The 18,445-nt window shown below is 65.8% G+C and overlaps 4 protein-coding genes across 4 annotated transcripts in view; 1 reads left to right on the top strand and 3 right to left on the bottom strand.

Annotated features, from left to right (window-relative positions):
* Window positions 1–512: 512 nt before the first annotated feature.
* On the bottom strand, window positions 513–2,208 carry LOC142035604 (cocaine- and amphetamine-regulated transcript protein-like). The gene is made up of 3 exons (XM_075037814.1): window positions 1,614–2,208; window positions 896–979; window positions 513–744 (listed from the first exon to the last, which is right to left on the bottom strand). The coding sequence occupies exons 1-3, from the start codon at window positions 1,743–1,745 to the stop codon at window positions 637–639; spliced, it is 324 nt and encodes a 107-aa protein (XP_074893915.1). The 5' UTR covers window positions 1,746–2,208; the 3' UTR covers window positions 513–636.
* A 14-nt stretch (window positions 2,209–2,222) lies between these two features.
* Window positions 2,223–4,013, bottom strand: LOC142035602 (uncharacterized). Its single transcript, XM_075037812.1, has 6 exons — window positions 3,933–4,013; window positions 3,520–3,705; window positions 3,136–3,420; window positions 2,925–3,005; window positions 2,760–2,841; window positions 2,223–2,491 (listed from the first exon to the last, which is right to left on the bottom strand). Exons 1-5 carry the CDS (start codon window positions 3,957–3,959, stop codon window positions 2,764–2,766), a joined length of 657 nt encoding a protein of 218 aa, XP_074893913.1. The 5' UTR covers window positions 3,960–4,013; the 3' UTR covers window positions 2,223–2,491; window positions 2,760–2,763.
* A 1,175-nt stretch (window positions 4,014–5,188) lies between these two features.
* GADD45B (growth arrest and DNA damage inducible beta) lies at window positions 5,189–7,024 on the top strand. Its single transcript, XM_075037813.1, has 4 exons — window positions 5,189–5,443; window positions 5,547–5,648; window positions 5,989–6,202; window positions 6,340–7,024. Exons 1-4 carry the CDS (start codon window positions 5,406–5,408, stop codon window positions 6,451–6,453), a joined length of 468 nt encoding a protein of 155 aa, XP_074893914.1. The 5' UTR covers window positions 5,189–5,405; the 3' UTR covers window positions 6,454–7,024.
* Window positions 7,025–17,090: 10,066 nt separating this feature from the next.
* Window positions 17,091–18,445, bottom strand: part of GNG7 (G protein subunit gamma 7) — a 23,672-nt gene continuing 22,317 nt past the window's right edge. The window contains exons 4-5 of the mRNA XM_075037409.1: window positions 18,209–18,264; window positions 17,091–17,146 (exon numbers count right to left, since the gene is read on the bottom strand). Of these exons, the coding sequence (XP_074893510.1) occupies window positions 17,091–17,146; window positions 18,209–18,264 (112 nt within the window). The remainder of the gene's footprint in view (window positions 17,147–18,208; window positions 18,265–18,445) is intronic.

Genomic DNA, 18,445 nt, shown 5'->3' with positions numbered 1-18,445 from the left:
AGGGAACGCAGCGCAACGGCTGCAGGACCGAGCGGCTGCAGGCCAGCCTGGGCTGCGCGGTGCGATGCGCAGGGCCTGGGCGACGCGCTACATACGATGCGGGATGGGGGGCTGGTCCATGTAGGCCCCTTGCATCCCCCCTCTCCTCAGCCTTTCTTCCCAAACCGCTTCTCCACCCATCAGCCTCTGGCGGATCAGGAATAACCAGGGCCATGACCACAAAACCCCCCCCCCGGGCCCAGCCCTCGGCCCCCAGCCCACCCCGGCAATGTCCCCCCCATCCCGCTCCTCCACCACGCATCCCACCCCAGCCTCGGATGCCCCACACAGACCTGCAGCAGGATGGGACCCCACCCACCCACCCACCCTGCCCAGGACCCCAGAAGGGTGCTGGCCCCCCAGAATCCCCCAAGGAGCAGGCAGCAGGCGTGAATCCAAGTCGTTTAATGTGACTCTGGCCCTGGACACCCACAGCCCCACGGGCCGGGGCGCCCAAGGGTGCTGTACAGGCACATCCAGGCATGTCCCGGTGCGGGGAGGGGGCCGGGGGCCCACGGCTGCCCCTCCACTGCATGGGGCACAGCCTGGGCCAGCAGCATCCCGGCGGCTGGCGGCATCCCCGGTGTCCTCGATCCCTTAGGAGCACTTGAGGATGAACAAGTTGCAGGCGGTGCCGTGGGGGCAGCTGCAGAGCTTCCCGATGCGTGCCCCCCTCCGCACCGCGCAGGGGTCCCCAGGCTTGCACTGCAGGACAGCACCCGTCAGCCCCGGAGCTCGGCCAGCCCAGACCCCCCCAGGGCTGGACCCCCCCACGACCAGCACCCAAAGGGTCCAGCTCTGGTGCCAGCCTGAGCACCCAGGGCTGAGCACCCACCACCCCCCAGCCCAGCCGTACCAAGGGCACCCAGCTCAGCCTCTTCTCCACCGCCGGCAGCTCCCTGCTCCCCAGCTTCTCCAGCACCTCCTGCAGCGCCTCGACCTGCCGTGGACAGCACCCTGTCACCCGGGGGCTCTGGATCCACATCACCCCAAGCCCCCCAGGATACCAGTGCCAGATCCTGTCCCACCCATGAAGAGCACCCAGTCCCACAGGTTGCACCCTGGGGTGCAATCACCACTCCAGACCCCCTGCGCCTGGTTCAGGCTCAGTCCCTGCCGGGGGGGGGGGGAATCAGGGCTGGGGCAGGATCAGGGGGCTCGGAGTGGTAGGGTGCATCCCACCCCCCTAGGTGCAGCCCCATGTCCCCTCCCTGGCACCCACCACCTTCTCCCACCCGGCACAGCATCTCCCTTCACCACACTTGAGCCAGGGCAGCCTGTCAGGGCAGGATGGGGAGGGAAAACCAGGAAAAAGCTACAAATTCCCACATGCCATGGGATGGCCCTGCTGCCCCTGGGGGAGCTGCTTCGAGGACCCCCCCCATAACTGCTCAAAAGCAGCAGCAGAAAACCAGTGGCGAGGTCTTGGTCTCCCCCTCCCCAACGCCCCAGCATGGCCAGAACCAGCCCCCAAATGGGGGCAATGGGAGCATGAGCACCCCAAGGTGCCCCAGAGCCACACGGGGGCTGCTGAGGGTCCTGTCCCCCCCAGACACCGCTCCCCAGCCCCTTACCAGCTCCGTCTCCTCCTGGCTCTGCCCGGGCAGGCTCTTGGCCGGCTGGAGCCCCAGCACTGGCTCTGTGGAGCCCAGCAGGATGAGGCCGGAGCTGGCCAGACAGAGCAGGCAGAGCCAGGCGCTTTCCATGCTCCCGGTGCCAGATGCTTCTCCGGATGCTCCCAGATGCGCCCGACTCAGCCGGCTTTATAACCCCCTCCGCCGCCCCACCGCAGCCACCGACGGTCACCGGCGTGGGCAAACACCTGCTGACGCAGATGGGGAGCGGGCACTTAGCGGGTGCGTGAGTGTCCCCCCAAACCTTGATGCTGTCATCAAGCTGGATGGGGGACACACGTCCCCAGGAGATGTATCCCCTGGGACACACGTGCCCCGAGCCGGTGGCAAGGAGCCGTCGGGATGTACGTCAGTGCCACGTCCAGCCGGAGCAGCCCAAGAGCCGGCGGGCGCAGAATCCCCCGCCGGGGCTGAGCCCCCCCAGCCCCGCAGCGAGGCAGAGGCCACTCTGCCAATTCCCTGAGCAAACACGGCTGCGGCGGTGGCTCATCCCGGCGCGTCTCACCCGCCGGCGTGGCGCTGGCAGAGCCCAGGGTCCCTCCGGGGACGGCACAGACAGGCTGGCACACAGGTCTCACAAACAGCTTTATTCCAAAGGAGGGGGCAGGGGGTGGGGGACAAAGCGGGGGACACAAAGTGGGTGCTGCAGCCCCCCCTGGGCCAGGGCTCTGATGCAGAGCCGGCCAGGGAGGAGAAAGACTGCTCCCCCCCATCCCTGCAGCCAAGACCCCCGTGGGGGGGACCCCTCCACAAGTGAGGGGAGAGCAGGAGCGCAGCGTTGCCCGATGGCCGCCCCTCCGGCGGGGCATGGGATCCAGCTGGAGGAGAGCGGACACGGGTGAGCAGCAGGGAATGGGCGATGGGGTATCCCAGCCCCCTCATTCCCATGTCCCACAGCCACACCAAGTCCCCCAGTGTCCCCATGGGGTCCCCCAGCATCCCTGTGGGGTCCCCCGCTGTCCCGCAGCCCTCCCAGGTCCCCCGTGCCTCCCCCCCACCCCAAGCAGGGTGGTGACGGGAGAGCAGGGCCCTGCTGGGAGCACGGGGAGGGGGGTCCCGCACCAGAGCGTCCTCAAACCCACCTACCCTCCTAGCTGCGTGGGGGCTTCTGCCTGCGGCCTGGTCTCAGGGGGGGCTTGGCAGCCTCTGCCCGGCCTTCCTGGAGGCCCTGAGGCACAGAAGAGTGGGGGGGTCAGGGGGAGACACCCTCTCCTTCCCCCTCCGCCCATCCCATTCGCCCCCCCGCCGTACCACGTAGAAGCCGGTGTGGTACCCGCTCATGTACCAGGCCATCAGCATTGCGGCCAAGGCGCTCTCCTCCTCCTCTTCCTCCTGCAGGGCGTGCAGCGGGGCTGGGGGCCACGGTGGGGGCATCACCTACCAGCAGCACCCGCAGCCCCCTTAGGGAGATACCGGGGGGGGCACGGGGTGCCCCAAGGCTGGGGGGATGGCGGGCACTCACCTCAGGGGGCTGGGGGGAGCAGGGCACCTGCTTGCCCTTCCTCCTCCTCATGCTTGGGGGTGGCTCCCACGATGAGGGGGGACCCTCACCCCCCGGGGTGTCAGGGGACCCCCAGGCCCCGGGCCGGGGGGGCAAGAGATCAGCCAGCGCCTGCTCCTCGGTGTTGCCGTAGCCGTCGAATTCCACCAAGCACGTGCCAGCAGCGGGGTCCAGTGCCCGCAGGTGGGCAGGGTACAACCGCCCGTCCCCTGCCCAGGTGGTGACGCAGGCATCGCCCACCCTCCACTGAGGGGAGATTTGGGGGGGGGGGGGGCAGGTGCTGGGGTCACAGGGGGACAGCGTGTACCCCAAATCCCAGGGGGTTTGGGTACACAGCTTGCTCACCTGGTGGCCTTCCTCCTCCTCCTCCTCCTCGCTGGGGATCATGCTCGAGGTGGGGGTCTCGGAGTCACCGTCCGACCCCTCGCCCGGGGGGTCCCGGGGGAGGGAGGTGCGGGGGCAGCGGAACGGGGCAGCCCCCGGCATCGTCGCCTTCCCCGAGGACGAACCCCTCGTGCCGGGGTCGGGACCCTGCGGGCAGCAAAGGCGACGTCACGGAGCGGGACGGGGACACGGGCACCCGCGGAACATCCCGGTCCCATCCCGGACACCGGCTGGACCGGGGTGCCGAGACCCGCCGCCCCCCCCTCCCCTCCCGTCGCCGGTCCCGTCCCCCCGAGCCGGGTTAGTCCAGACCCTCCAGCCCCTCTTCGGTGGCCCACAGCCCCGGTCCGGTCGCCCACAGCCCCGGTGCCCACCCGCGGCCCCGGGGCACTCTCGGCCATGGCCCGGTGCGGGCGGCACCACCCCCGCGCCCACACGTGGCCTCGCGCCCCGCCCACAGCTCCCCGCGCCCCGCCTACCTACCCGCGCGGTGCTCTCTGGGTAACGTAGTCCCCGCCCTCCCTGCGGAGCGGGCGGGGCGGGGCGCGCCGTGACTACACTTCCCAGAGAGCAGCGCGAGTGGGGCAGAGAGCGGCAGGGCAGAGCGCCGCCGCTGCCTCTCCTGCCCCCTGCTGGTAGGGAGGTTTGCATGGGTGCAACGAGTTGCGGCCGTTCTCGGCGGGGCGGGGACGGGACACCGGGGGGGGGGGGGGAAGGGGGGGGGGCGGTACCGGCACCGTGGGTGGGCGGCGGGAGCGCCTGCGGCCGGGAGAGCCGCCCGGCGGGTGTGCAAGGCCGCGGGGCAGCCCCGGCAGGTGGCAGCCGCCGCCCGCCCCAGCCCCGGACCTCGGCCCGGCCCCCCCCCCCCCGAGCCCGGTGCACGGAGGTTCCATCGCGTGTCCCCGTTTCCCCCGGGTTTGAGCGCACCGACACCCGACACCCCCCCCGCCCCGCCGTTACAAGTGCCGGTGCAGGGACCGAGCTTCCCCCGCGCCCCCGGTGCACGAATTGCCGCCCCCGGTGCACGGACCGACCCCCCGCCCCGGTCCATGGACGGACCCCCCCGGTGCCGTCCCCGGTGCACGGACAGACACCCCCCCTTGCAGACCCCGGTGCACGGACCGACCCCCGGTGCCGCCCCCGGTCCACGGTCGGCCCCCCCGGTGCACGGACAGACGCCCGCCCCTCCCCTTAGCAGACCCCGGTGCACTGACAGACCCCCGGTGCCGCCCCCGGTGCACGGACAGATGCCCCCCCCCTTGCAGACGCCGGTGCACGGACCGACCCCCGGTGCACGGACCGACCCCCCGGTCCACGGTCGGACCCCCCCCGCCTTGCAGACCCCGGTGCACGGACAGACCCCCCAGTCCAGGGACGAACCTCCGGTGCCATCCACGGTCGGACCCCCCGGTGCACAGACCGACCCCCCCCCCCGGTGCAGCCCCCGGTCCCCGCACGGCCCCGGGGCGGGGGTTCCCCCCTCCCTCACCCGCTCATCCCCACGTGGGACCCGCCGGCGGCGTCCAATCCCCGCAGCGCCCGCCCGTCCTTTTGTGCCGGTTCAACCAATAGGTGAAGCGGGGGCGCCGCGTGACGCCCCGCCCCGTGGCGGGAGCCTATAAAAGGCGACGCCGGGCGCATCGCGGGCTCAGAGCGATCGCGCTGCAGCTGCGGCTGGAAGGGATCGAGCACCGCGACAGCACCGCGACAGCACCGCGACAGCACCGCGACAGCACCGCGACAGCACCGCGACAGCACCGCTCTCGGGATTATCTCACTTGGGATTTGCCTTCTCCTCCCGCGGAACCCGCGGCCCCTGGGCTCCCGCCCCGGATTACAATTGCACCATGACCCTGGAGGAGCTGGTGCCTTGCGATAGCAGCAAGTAAGTGCGGCGGCCCCGGGTCGAGGAGGTGCGGGGGGGGGGGGAGATCGTCCTTGTCGTTGCTGTTGCTTACCGGTTCTCTTCCCCCCCCTCCCTCCCGTAGGATGCAGGCGGTGAGCGAGGCGGTGGAGCGGGTGCTGGTGGCAGCGCAGCGGCAGGACCGGCTGACGGTGGGGGTCTACGAGTCCGCCAAGCTGATGAATGTGTGAGTATCCCGGGGGGGGGCCTGTCCGAGCAGGGTGGGTGTAAGGCAAGGTGTCAGTGCCGGGGGGGGTCCGGACGGCAGAGTTTGCATGGGGAAGGGGGGGGTGTTTGGCTTGGAGCAGAGTTAGCAAAGGGTTTGGGGAGTGGGGGGGGGAGCTGCCTGGAGCAGCCCCGGTGCTGTGGGTGGGGGGGTCTGTCCCCCGTTCCTTCCCTGCACGCAGGGAGGTGGCCCCGGTGACATGGGGTGTCAGTGTCCCACGGGTGTGACAGCACCAGGATGGGGGGGTTTGCACCATCCAGAGCTGGTCCGGTCCCCCCCTAAACACCCTGTGTGCCCGCAGGGACCCCGACAGCGTGGTGCTGTGCTTGTTGGCCACCGATGAGGAGGACGAAGGTGACATCGCCCTGCAGATCCACTTCACCCTCATCCAGGCCTTCTGCTGCGACAACGACATCCACATACTGCGCGTTTCGGGCATGCAACGCCTGGCCGCCATCCTGGGCGAACCCGCGCCGGGCGCCGAGCCCCGCGATCTCCATTGCCTCTTAGTCACGGTGAGTGGGACGGTGATGCACCGGCAGCCCCGTGATTCACGCCGGGCATCGCGCCAAGGACGGGAAGGGGGACGCAAACACTCAGGGCCACGTGTTTGGGGCGACGGTGGCACTAACCTCGTGTTTTTGCTTCCCAGAACCCGCACACGGACGCCTGGAAGAGCCAAGGGTTGGCAGAGGTGGCCAGTTACTGCGCCGAGAGCCGCGACAAGAACCAGTGGGTGCCGTACGTCTGTCTGCAGGAACGCTGAGCCGGTTCTGGCTGATGCCCAGCTCTGTATCTGAAGGAGGAGGAAAAAAAAAAAAAACTAAAACAGCAGAAAGGAGAAACGGCCAGTTAAAAAACACAAACCCAAACACCCACCGATTTTATTTTTCTTTTTAACCGGAGAGGAGAAAGGAGCAGCCCGGCCACACCGGTGGGCATGGGAAAGGAGGCGAGCCGCGGCCGTGCCGTGCCGGCAGCCCGGTGGGACGCTGGCCGGAGCACACCGGAGCCATGCCGAGGAGTTGTGCTTGGCCGCGGGGACCGTGGGACCGAGGAGCCCCAGGACGGGCGCTGCGGGGCGGAGATGGAGACTGTTTTGTTTTCTTTTTGGCATCTGTGACTCGGCGGAGGCGAGGACTGCAGAGGGACAGATTTTTGCAAACGAACTGCTTTTGCCGAGGGATAAATTATCGTCTGCAGTGATGGACCTGCACTGCCAGTGTCGGTTTTTGCACTCAAGCCACTTGGAGACCCTGATCTGAATCTATTCCAGAGTCTATTCTTATACCGATTTACGAAAATAATAATTATTTGCAATAAAATGTCTGAACTCATGGGTGTCTGCCTTCCTCTGCTCTGCCGGAGCCGTTCCCACGGGGAGCGGGATCAGCCGCTCCCAGGCTGGTTTCGGGGAGGGGCCCCCCCGGGCTGCGCTTGGCACCGGCCCCGCTCCCAGCCTCCCCCCGGGGTTCTGCGGGGGGGGCCCTCAGGGCAGGGCTGGGGCATTTCCCACCCATGCACAGCCCCCCCCACCCCCTTTCTCCAAAAAAGGGTCCTTCCACAAAAAAACCACCCGTGGTGGGGACCCCATGCATGGCCCTGATGTCCAAGGGAAACTGAGGCACAGCCTGGGGGCTGACCCGGGGTTTTGGGACCAACCCTCTGCCAAACCGCAGCTCCCTCCAGCCCCCCCGGGCCGTGGGAACCAGGACTGCCCGCGGGCTGAGCCCTGCCAGGGCCCGGACCCCCCCCAACACCCCCAGGAGCTGGGACTCACACAGTGCTCGGCGCTGCAGATACCCACGGGGCGGGGGGGCTGCTCTGACTGGCCTCTTCCTCCTGCAGCCCGGGGGGGTGGTGTGTGTGACCCCACCTGCACAGATAAACCCTCCCCACACCTGCCCCCCCCCCGCCCCACAAACTGTGGGCACCTGTGCTCTTAAAGGACACCCCCCCCCCCCGGAGATGGGTGCCTGGACTCCTGGGTTCTTCTCCCACATACAGCCCCCCCCCCAAGTGGGTGCCTGGATTTGGGGACAGGGAGGGAGGGATGATGAAGGGGAAACTGAGGCAGCGAACTGCAGGTGCAGCGGCCGCCCTCCCCGTGCCACGCACCCGGCATGGTGGGGTGCGGGGTCCCCCCTCTGCGGGCAGTGGCGACCCCCCCCCGGGTGCTCCGCAGGTCCCCTCCTGGGGGGCAGGAGCCACCTGCCTGTGCACAGAGGTGTGCACATGTGTGTATATGTGTGTGCGCGCATGTGCACACGCGTGTGCGTGCCGGGGCCTGGTGCGGCACGGGAGCTGCCAGCCCCGCTCCGAGCGTCCCGGCGTTGGCGTGTCGGAGCAGGCCCTGACCTGAGCTCACCCGCGCTCGCCCCCGCTGCACCCACCCCGGTTCACACGCGCGCACACGCATGTACACGCACGCATGCACACGTGACATCCCCGGGCACCACGCTCCGTGCACCGGTGTCAGCCCGGGGTGACGGTCCCGATTCTGCCCTGGCCGAGCCACGTGGCCGGGGACACCCCGTCCCACCGGGACGCGGGGACCTGCCGAGGGCCGGGATCTGTGCCAGCCCCGTGGCTGGCACGGGGCTGCTGGGAGGGAGCCGGGACTCAGCCGGGAAGGCGATCCTGTCCGGCTGGGACACGGTGTCCAGCCTGCTTGGGGACACAGTGACCGTCCCATCTGGCTGGGGACGTGGTGCCTGTCCCGGGGTGCCTCACGTCTTGGGGAACGTGCCCTGCGCCTTCCCTTTGGGCTTTGACTGCAGGGGGAAACTGAGGCACAGAGGGACGGTGGTGGGAGTGTGACAGCCGAGGTCACCGAGGCAGCTGGGGACCCGTCCCAGCCCTTCTCCCACCCACAGTGTCGCAGGCTGGAGCCATCCCCGGGGCTGTGGGAGTGGGTGCCCCCTCCCAATGTAGTGTGGGGGGGTCCCACAGGACCAGGCAAGCCCTCGGTGGGGGCAATACCTCCACCCCCCCCATGCATGGGGTTGAGCTGGGTGCCCCAAACCATGGCCCCCACCCCGCAGCCGGGCTGGGGGGGACACACACAGTAAAGGACCACCCAGTCTGCCCCACCGGGTCTGCCCAGCCACACCTGCAATGAGCTGGCAGGTCTCAGCTTGGAGCCTGGGGCTGAGCAGGGGGGTGATGGGGCTGGTTCAGTGGGGGCAGGATGAGGCCCTGGCCCCTGGGGTGGGGGAACAAGCCAGCCCAGTGGGGAGAGGGTGAAATCTGCCTGCAGCCATCAGCTCCCCCAGGCTGCACCCACCAAAGCAGGGGGGGGAAATGGTGGGGGAATACAGAGGGACAGCAGCACCCTGGGAAGCTGTGGGGCTGTGGGGTGAGTCATGGCCCTGAGCCTTCCTCACCTGACCACGATCCTGGCAGGGCAATCCTCCTGTGCCTCAGTTTCCCCACCTGCAGAAAGGCCGTGGCACCCCTCCCACAGCACAGTTTGGGAAAGCGAGAGCCTGAGCCCCGAGTCTGGCTCCAGAGGGGGGTGGTCTGGGGGGGGACAGGGACCCCCTTGTCCATCCCCGGTGGGGAACAGCGTGGGGTGCTCTGGGTGAGCCCGGGAGCCGCAGCGAGGGACACGGCTGCAGCTCACCCTGTGCTTCCAGGCTGCTGGCAAAGGGCACGGCACGGCATGTGCCAGCCTGGGGGCACCCACGGGTGTTAGTCCCCAGGAGCACCCGGAGAAAACTAGGAGGGAAAGGGCCGGAGGGCAGGCTGAGCCTCCCCGAAACTCATTTCACTGGTGAGGCAGAGGGTCACGAGGCCCCGGTGACCCCGGCCTGCATCAACGCCGCCATTCCTGCCCCTGGTGTCACCGGCGAGGACACACCGTGCCCGCGCCTCGCAGCCACCCGTGTGATGAGTGCGTCAGGCCGGGCTGAGTCACGGCCCCGGGGCGTTGGGGGGGGTGGGATGGGTGGCAGCCCCCCCCGGACCCTCCCTGCAGCCCCAAGCAGCGCACAGCCAGCCCCACGGCGCACTGCACCCCCCCCCAGCACCCCAGCCGGGCAGGACACCCACAGCGCAGCTCCAACCGCAGCCCACCCCGGAGCACACATGGAACCGCCCACACGTGTGCCGGATCACGCACACGCAGACACATGCACACACATGTCACCCACCCCCCACATTGTCCCTGCCCCCCCCCCCCTCCCCGGACACGGAATCCCCCTGGCCCCCCCCCCAGACAGCAGCATGGTGCACCCCAGGGGCCTGATCCTGCAGCGGGTCATAGGCAGGAGAGGACCCCCCACCCTGCCCAGGAACCCCCAGACCCCCCCCATGGACCCCAGAGACCCCCCCCATGGACACCTCCCCCCAGCAAGAGGGTGCCAATGGGACCTCACAGTTAGTGGGGGGCAATGGGACCCCCTCCCCGTGTAGCCACGGCTCCCCCCCTTGCAGCCCCCGGCCAGGGCTCCCCGGGTCCCCCCCCGAGCTGCGGCGTCCCCAGGCCGGCCTGACTCACCGCGGTCCCGGCCGAGCGTGGGGGCGGTGGGGATCCCGGCTGGACGCTGAGCCGCACTTTCCACCCGGCCAGAGCCGGCCCAGACACCGAGGGCGGCTGCGAGGTCTGGGGGGGGGCCCTGATTCAGCACCCACAGGGCCACGTACGGCTGGACCCCCACCCCGGCACCCTGCCAGCACCGCAGCACCGGAGCGAGGGATGCCGGGGAGAGGGGTCCTGGGACTGGGAACGGGGGTCCTGGGACTGGGAATGAGGGTCCTGGGACTGGGAACGGGGGTCCTGGGCTGGTTTGGTTTGGCTGGCGAGAGCTGTGGCCCACCACCGCCGTGACTCCCGGCATCCCTGCCACCGTGGCCACCGGCATCCCCACCGCATCCCTCCGGCATCGCTGCGGCGGCGGGGCCGGCGGCCGCACACCTTTCCCTGGCACAAGGTTCCAGTGTGCCGGCAGCGTGGGGAACCGGCCAGAGCCAGCCCGACGCCGGGAGCGTTAACGCCGGGCGATAATTAGACCCTGGGCGATAATTAGACCTTGGGGGCTTGCAGTGGGGCCGGGTGTGCAGGATGGGTGCCGGGCACACACCCCGAGCCAGACGACAGCCCCCCCAGAACCTGGCACAGACCACGTGCAAGCAAAAAAACACACGCGTGTGCACACACGCCGGCAGGCACACGGCACCCACACGCGTGTGAGCACCGTGCCGGCTCGGGGACGTGGCTGAAACCGGCCGGTACTTTTCCATCCCGGCACGTGCCACCATTTTCCACGGGAAATGTCCGACCCCTGGTCCCAGCGGGGCTGGGGTTGATGCCAAGGTGGGGGGGGGGCTGGATCTGTGTGTGGCCCCCCCCTCTGGTGTGGGAACGCTGGTCAGAGCGGTTCCTGGAAGAGGAGGGGAAGTGTTTGCGTGCGCGTTTGTGGGTGCGGGGGGTCCCGGTGACCGGGGGGGGGGGACGCGGATGCGACCCCCGGGGGCCCATTCGGGCCCCCGGGGGTCGCATCCGCGTCCCCCCCCCCGGTCACCGGGACCTTGCATGCCCCATGCATGGAGAAGGGGGCTTACGTGTGCCCATGTGCATGCAAGGGGGGGCTCAGGGATGGGGGGGGCTGTTTCAGATTGGGGGGGGGCACACCTTCCTGGCTCTGGGGTGGCTGCAGCCAGACGGGGCCGGGCCGGATCCTGCTCTGTCTGAGCCCGGCGTGTGGGGAGGCCACAGCCGGTGATTTATGAGTCTGGTCTGGGTGGCTGCTGGCGGCAGGCAGCGGGGCTGGCTTCGTCCCCGGGCTCTGTCCCCGTCCGCCCCTGCATCCACCCAGGGAGAGACATCAGGGACCCCCCCGGGCATGGGGCTGCCCATCCCTCTGCCAGAGGTTTGGGGGGGGGGGGGGGTGTGACATCGCCCCAATCCCGCAGGAACCCCTCTGGCACCTCGCCCCGTTCCGAGCTCCGGCTGCGAACAAGCAGCCTCCGGAGAGGGGGCTGTGCCGCAGGTGGGGAAACTGAGGCACGGAGCCGGGGTGGTCCTGGGTGGCCGATGGGCTGTGGGGTCCCCACGCCGCACCCCGCTCCCCTTCCACCGTGAGGGCTCGTGTCATGGCGCACGGAGGGGGGAGGCGGATGCCGGAGCAGGAAGCCGCCCCGTGGCGTCACGGTCGCGGTCCCGGTGCGTCGCGGGTGTCCCGGTGTCCCTTGCGTCACACGGGGGAGAGGAACGGCTCGGGAGCCCCCAACCACGGCGGGGGCGGGAGGTGGAGGCTGGGGGACACAGAGGGATTCCCCGCCGTGGGATGCGGGTGGCCCCGAGCCCCCGCATCCCTGCGGTCAGAGCGGGGCTCTCCCTCGCGTGAGTCCCCGGGGATGGTGGGATGTACCTGGGGCCATGCGGTGCTGGGGTGGGGGCGGGGGGGTCCCGGCTGCGGTGATGTCCCCATCCCGGTGCACACCGGTGTCACCCAGGCGTTGCTACAGGCACACGCTGGTGCCAAGCCCTGGTGGGTCCAGTGGGACCCGTGTCCGTCCACGGGGCCACCACGGTCACGTCCCCACAGCCCCGGCCTCCGGTGCCAGCAGCTTCCCCGGCCCCGACGCCAAGGGCAGATAATTATAGCTGCAGAGAAGCTAAAAATAGCCCCGTGAAGGAGGGCGGGTTATTTTTAGCCGCGTTCCCTGCTCTGTGCCACCAGCCAGCCATCCCTGGCCCGTGCCGGAGCCTGCGGCTCCATGCCGGCAGGAGGGTCCGGTGGACTTTCATGTGGTGCCAGGCTCCAGCGCCGGGCGGGTTTGCTTTGAAGCAGGTTTCCAGGAAGGCAGGAGCGGAGCAGCTCCCGGCCTCCCCGACACATCCTTGCATTTTCAGTGAATTTGGGGGAGTTTGAGCATCTGTGAAATGATGGGTGTGGGGACCCCTCTGCCGGTGCAGCTCTGCTTGTCCCCACCTGGCATTGGGACACCGACACGGGACCTCCGGCTGCGGGAGGGGGACGGGGCTGGCACTGACCCCACCGGAGACGGTGCCGGTGGCTCCAGCAAGGCCACGTCTCCCCAAGACGCTGTTGGCCAGAGACTCGTGGGGAAACCGTGTCCCCTCCGCTCCCTCCTGCCGCTCGCCGGGCTCTGCCGGGTGCAGCCGTGCCTTCGTCTCCCACTGCCACCCTGTGCACCCCCAAGATCCGACCCCCAGTCCCCCGAGACCCAGCCGGGCAGTCGAGCATCCCCTGCGCAGGGTGACGAGGCTCGACCCGAGGACCACGGTTCGGATCTTTGGCAGCAGCGGCCGGCAAAGCCAGGCAGGCGGTTTGCAGCCAGGGCTGCCCGCTGCCCGTCCCGCTGCCGCCCTTCCCAGCTCGACGGTTTGGGTCAGACGCTGAAAAATCCCAGCTATTCCAGGCACGCGGAGGAAGCGTGGCTCCAGACTGCCCGTATGCAGCAGCACGCATTCCTGCCGGGCCGAGCGGGCAGGAGCTGCTCCAAGCCTCTCCCCAAAGCTGCTGGCGTGGAGGCCGCTGCCTTCCAGGAAAGCAGCCCCCATGGCACACGCTGCCGCCAGCCAGCTCCGGCACCGGACCCCGGTGCCGCTTTGGGTGGGAGCTGCTGGGAAGCCGAGCGGGGAGACGGGGCCGCTGCCAGGGCAGGCGGATATCCCTTCCTTTTCTCCAAAAAGGGAAGAAACGCTGCTCTCGGTTTCGCTTTGCTGTGGTTCCACGGGACGGGAGAGCCCCGGTGCTTCCCAGGAAGCAGGAGATGACGGACCGCCAGCTGCCAGGAGTTGCCAGCGATGGGGAGCATCGGGGTGGTGTGAGCAGCCCCCGAGGGTGGGAGAAGGGGATCCCCGAGGGGCTGCACCAGCCCGGCTGTTTCTGCAGGCTGTGATCCCCCGGGGGGGTTGCGAAGGGAGAGCGATGGGATCCTGCGTAGCCCCCGAGGGTGACGGCACCCCCCCCCCCAAGCATCCTTAGGCAGGAGGGCGAAGGTGGCCGAAATGCCCCAAGGATGGGGACGAGGAGGTCTTCGTGGAACCCAACTCCGGAGAAAGCAGCAGGAAGGGTCAGTCATTACCCAGCTCTAATGACTTCCCCTCCCGCAGCCCCACTGTTCCTGGAAGGGCGAGTGGCCGGGGGGGGGGGGGCACTGTGCCCCCAGGCTGGCAGCACCAAGACCACCCAAGCACCCACCATGCCAGGGAACCGGGTGTCCCCCCGCAGCAGATGCAGGACAGGCTGGGCAGGACATCTGGCAAAATGAAAAGTGAGCCTTTTTATTGTGTTATCAATTCACTTCTTAACAACAATTCCACAAAATATTAAACACTGTGCAAGAAATTGGTCTATGGCACACCAGAAATAAAAATCAAGAGATCCAAAAATGCAGACGTTATGAGGAGCCTACGTTACAGACACCGATTACTTCCTAAGTACAGTCTTTACAAACCTTGATTTGCGTTTGGCAACAAGACCAGAGTTTGGCAAATAATAATAATAATAATAATAATAATAATAATAATAATAATAGACCAGAGAGAAAAAATTAAGAGCGCAAAGTATCAGACGCGTGGCTTCTGTTCAATGAAGTAAATGCGTTATTTTTTACTTTGTTAAATAAAGTTGACTTTTTAAGTACTCAGAGGAAGGGCGATCTGCTTGGCTCTGGGCTTGGGAGGCTCTGGCACCGGCACCGAGCCACCGGACCCCGCCAGCCTCGCAGCCGCGTCGGCGGGTGCCGTGCGGGTGCCCGGGCGTCTCCTGGCTCTGGCTGTGCCGCCAGGACGGTCCCCGAGACAGGGAGGGGAGGACAAGGAAAACGGACCAAAAAATTAAATAGAAGCAAAGTTTCCTCTCCCTTTTCTTCTGCAGTCTCTCTCCTTTCTATTTTTGGCAACGGCTTCACCACATGCTAAAAAGAAACGCCAGACAGATTTGGGCATGTGTTTACGTCCAAAAAAAGGCTTTTGTGGAGCTGGGGCTGCTGGCACCGCCTGCCCCACGCCCCACCAGCGGCACAAGGGAGGCCCTGGCTTCCCACTCCCCCTTCACGATCTGGAGCACTTAAAAAGTCCTGAAAAGTGTTTTTTTTCCTTTTTTTCTTTTTTTTTTTTTTTTGGCAAATGCACTAACAAAGTACAAGCGACTACTGTAATTTGCACTTATATTTATGCTATACAAAAACATCTACAGTATGATCACCGATTTACTCAGACGAGGAAAAAATTAAAAAAAAAAAAAAAAAAAAGGTCGAGGATTTTTCCACCTAACGAGTCACCCACTGAGAGACACCAGCACCCACCGGCAGCCCCCTGCCCGCCCCGCTCGGGTCCTGGCAGGACCCTGCTGCCACCGGCATCCCTCTGCCGGGACCCCCCAGCCCTGTCCCCAGGCTCCCAGGGGACCCCAAGCAGATGCTCCCTGACCCCTTTTCCCGGCTCCAGCCGCACGTCGAACCTAAACCTAAACCTGCCGCCTCGCTCCTCGCCGGCCATCCCACTGCCGGCACCACGGCACGACTCGGGCAAGACAGCAGGGATGAGCGTGGCCCACGGCGGGCGGAAAGACGGGGGGAGAGGCAGACTGACCCCAATTTGCTGGACCGTGGTGAGCCTGGCTGGCTTCGCCGGCAGAGCATCCCACGGCGTTTGCCGGCAGAGCATCCCACGGCGAGCCGCCCGGCGCTGCGGGTCTGAGCCGCCCCATCGTGATGCTGGGGGGGCCGGGGAGGGCAGGATGCAGGCAGGGCTGGCACCCACCTGGGTAGGGGTATCGGGGTGCCCCCTCGGGCAGCACAAGCCGATGATGGGTGGGGGGGACGACAGCCCCTGCCCGGGTCTCGAGCGGAGGAGCGGCGCGCGGCTCCTGCGGTAACCTCGGCTGCTCGCTCGCTGCCGCGCGGAGCGCAGGTTTTTCTGGCTGACCTGCAGCTCGGGCACTTGCCTGGGTCACTGGCTATAGCACCATGCACTGGTCTCTAACATAGAGGAAGAATCAGCAATCTGGAGTAGAAAAATAAGGCTGGAACTGTACTAGATTAAGGACAGAGGAAATTCCCTCGTGGAGAAGAGAAAGCCCTGCTGTGGCAAAACCCAGGCACACCTCAGGACTGTGCTCGCTTCCCGCTACAGATGCGGCGTTCGAGAGCTTGAAGTTATGTTGGATGAAAGATTTAAAAAAAAAAAACAAACCCAACAAAAAGGCATTGCCTGTTGCTGTGCCGGGGCTGCCACCCTCGGCTGACGGACGATGCTCAGCGCAGTGCCAAGCTGGGGCGTGAGCAGGGCTGGGGACGCGCTCAGCCACAGAGGGAAATAAATCCATTTCCCTCTGCTCTACCTCCCCCAGTGCTCATATCGGGACGGGATGAAATCCCGGGGGTCACCAGAAAACCTGGCACAAGGCTGGTGCCAGGACAAGAGCCCACGACACAGCGGTGGGGGGAGACAGGAGGTTTAAAACGCTCAGATCAGCAAAGGACCCCAGGAAAGCAGCTGCAAGACATACACAGGAGGTGCTGTGGTTTGCGTTAGTGTTAAAAATGTGGGGTTTTTTCCAACTTCGTTTAAAAGGGCAAGTGATCGCGTACTTAAAAAAACTGATGGCGAGATACCTACAACCGAGAAGTGTAAATGGAGCAGCTCTGCTAACCACAGCCTCCGCCAGCACTGCTGAGCCGGCTGTGTGGCCGGTTGATGCTGGAGAGGGGCCAGCTGCGCTCAGCCCGACACCCCACAGCCCACCCCTGCATTGCGGGAGGAAGACCCTCCAAAGCTGCCCTTCCTTCTGGAAGATGCCAACCCGCCTTCCCCGGGTACCGGCCATGCAGCCGCAGGCTCTGCTCCTCTCCCTGCCTTTGAGCCGGCCTCTGGCATCGCCCCGCGCAGCTCCCTCTGCCTTGGGAGCCAGCGACAGCCCTGGGAACACCATCAGCCTCTGAAAAGCATCCAGCAAAGCCTCCCAGCGCCCTGCCCGGACCAGTGACTCCAGCCAGTCTAAGCATACGCAGCATCCAGTATGGGCTGCAACGTTTCCTCCCTCCAGCTGAACCACGACAGAAAGCATGAGCGCGGTTCAGCGGTTTTCCCAAAAGTCAAACTCGAGGGTCTCCTCCAGCCACCCTCTCCCAGGGGGTGCCGGCGACCGCGGCCATGGGAAACGTTCCCTGTCCCATGAAGGGATCGGCCATGTGCGGTTTCCATCCCAGCAGGAGGTCGTGGCATTTCAAACCAAATCCAAAGCATTGGGGGAATGGGAAAATTCCCAGGATTTCACATCAGGTGTGGGTTTTTTTTTTAACTTCTCTTCCCAAAACCAAAACTCGGCACCGCCTGTATTCAGACACCAGCATGGGGTGCCTATGTTCAGGATAACCAGGAACGGGTACCAGCATGCTGGTTAGGAAACCAAACCGTGCCTCTGCCTACCACGGGGAGCATTCGCCATCCTCTGAGGAGCTGCTGAGCCCTGGGCTCTGCCCTGCGGACGCAGATGGGGCTCGGTCACTTAAAACCCAACACACGGGACCCGTCATCTCCCCGACAGAGCTGGAAGCTGGTGAGCGACGCCACGGCTCAGATGGCTGCATGGTGCCCAACACGCCGGCGTCGGCAGCTCCAGCGATGAGGGGAGATGCGGTGGGACCTCCCTGAGCTCTGATCTTTCTCCCCAGTATCTACCTGCCCTGGCACGGAGCCGCCGGGCTCTGTCGCTGCCATCGCTCAGCAGGGCTCTGCGGTGGGCAGCGGGAGGAAGGCTCGCCTGCTTGTCTCCTCTTCCTCAAGGGCTGCTCTGCTCTGGGTTATCCCCGGCTCCGCGGCGCGTGCGTTTAAGGTCGGTGAACAAAGCGCTCCCCGTTTAAATTGCATTTCAAGATTTCCAAAGGATGGGAACCAAACTATTTCTTTTACAGCCTTACCCTCATCTCCCTGAATTAACCAGGTTTAGTGGAACAACTCCACTTGCCACTCCCAGTGAGAAAAAGGGAGATAGGAAATGCTGGTAAATCTGCCAATTTTAGTGTTTTGGTCTGAGACTCTCCAAAAAGGCCAATTTTAAAGATTTCTCACGTGATACCGCACAACAGAAAGCCCCTTCCCTCCCCCCGCCCCTGGTACAGTCCCGTTTCGGAAAAACAGTGGTAACAACACAGAGAAACCCCAGAAGTGATCAGAGGGGTCGAGCCCGGCCTCTCCCATGCCTCGGGCTTCCTAATGCCGCTCACGGAAACCCTCTCGGCTGATGGATCTGATGCCGGAGAGCGCTTCCCCACAGTGCCATCCCCTCGTCCGAGCGGAGCTGTGCGGCGCAGGGAGGGAGCCCCCCGGCCTCCATCCTCCTCCTCCCAGCCTCGGTTCATCCATTTGCAACAGCAATTTTTCGAGCTGTGTTTTGGTTGGTGGGTTTGTGGTTTTTTTTTTTTTGTACTAGTTTTCTACAAAATAGCTCCCCACCTGGACTCTTCTCCCTTGTTCCCTCTCAAGAAACAGAGCAAATTCTTGCAACGATGCGCTAATTGGAAACTAATTGGATCAGACCCACTTAGAGCTTTGTTCAAAGCTTCTACCAGCGAGGTCCCGATACTCAGGTCTTGCATCCTATTGGTAAATGCAATAAAAACCCCCACTGCCTCCACCACCCCAGTACCAATTTCAAATGTCGCTATTAAAAATACTCCCCCCACCCCTCAACCCTAGATTTTTTTTCTGTTTTTAAATTTTGACCCCTCTCAGTGCGGCACCTACCCAGGAGCAGACACCCTTCCCTAAACCACTTGCA

This window comes from Buteo buteo, chromosome 10 (assembly GCF_964188355.1).
Source record: "Buteo buteo chromosome 10, bButBut1.hap1.1, whole genome shotgun sequence".
NCBI lineage: Eukaryota > Metazoa > Chordata > Aves > Accipitriformes > Accipitridae > Buteo > Buteo buteo.
This window is presented reverse-complemented; position numbering and strand designations above follow the sequence as displayed.

Coding starts and splice junctions, on each gene's coding strand:
- LOC142035604 (XM_075037814.1), bottom strand. CDS start 1,745: ATGGAAAGCGCCTGGCTCTGCCTGCTCTGTCTGGCCAGCTCCGGCCTC. Junction 980..1,613: donor GCCAGGAGGAGACGGAGCTG/GTAAGGGGCTGG, acceptor TGTCCACGGCAG/GTCGAGGCGCTGCAGGAGGT. Junction 745..895: donor GGCTGAGCTGGGTGCCCTTG/GTACGGCTGGGC, acceptor GCTGTCCTGCAG/TGCAAGCCTGGGGACCCCTG.
- LOC142035602 (XM_075037812.1), bottom strand. CDS start 3,959: ATGGCCGAGAGTGCCCCGGGGCCGCGG. Junction 3,706..3,932: donor AGAGTGCCCCGGGGCCGCGG/GTGGGCACCGGG, acceptor TGCTGCCCGCAG/GGTCCCGACCCCGGCACGAG. Junction 3,006..3,135: donor GCTCCCCCCAGCCCCCTGAG/GTGAGTGCCCGC, acceptor CACGCCCTGCAG/GAGGAAGAGGAGGAGGAGAG.
- GADD45B (XM_075037813.1), top strand. CDS start 5,406: ATGACCCTGGAGGAGCTGGTGCCTTGCGATAGCAGCAA. Junction 5,649..5,988: donor TCCGCCAAGCTGATGAATGT/GTGAGTATCCCG, acceptor GTGTGCCCGCAG/GGACCCCGACAGCGTGGTGC. Junction 6,203..6,339: donor TCCATTGCCTCTTAGTCACG/GTGAGTGGGACG, acceptor TTTGCTTCCCAG/AACCCGCACACGGACGCCTG.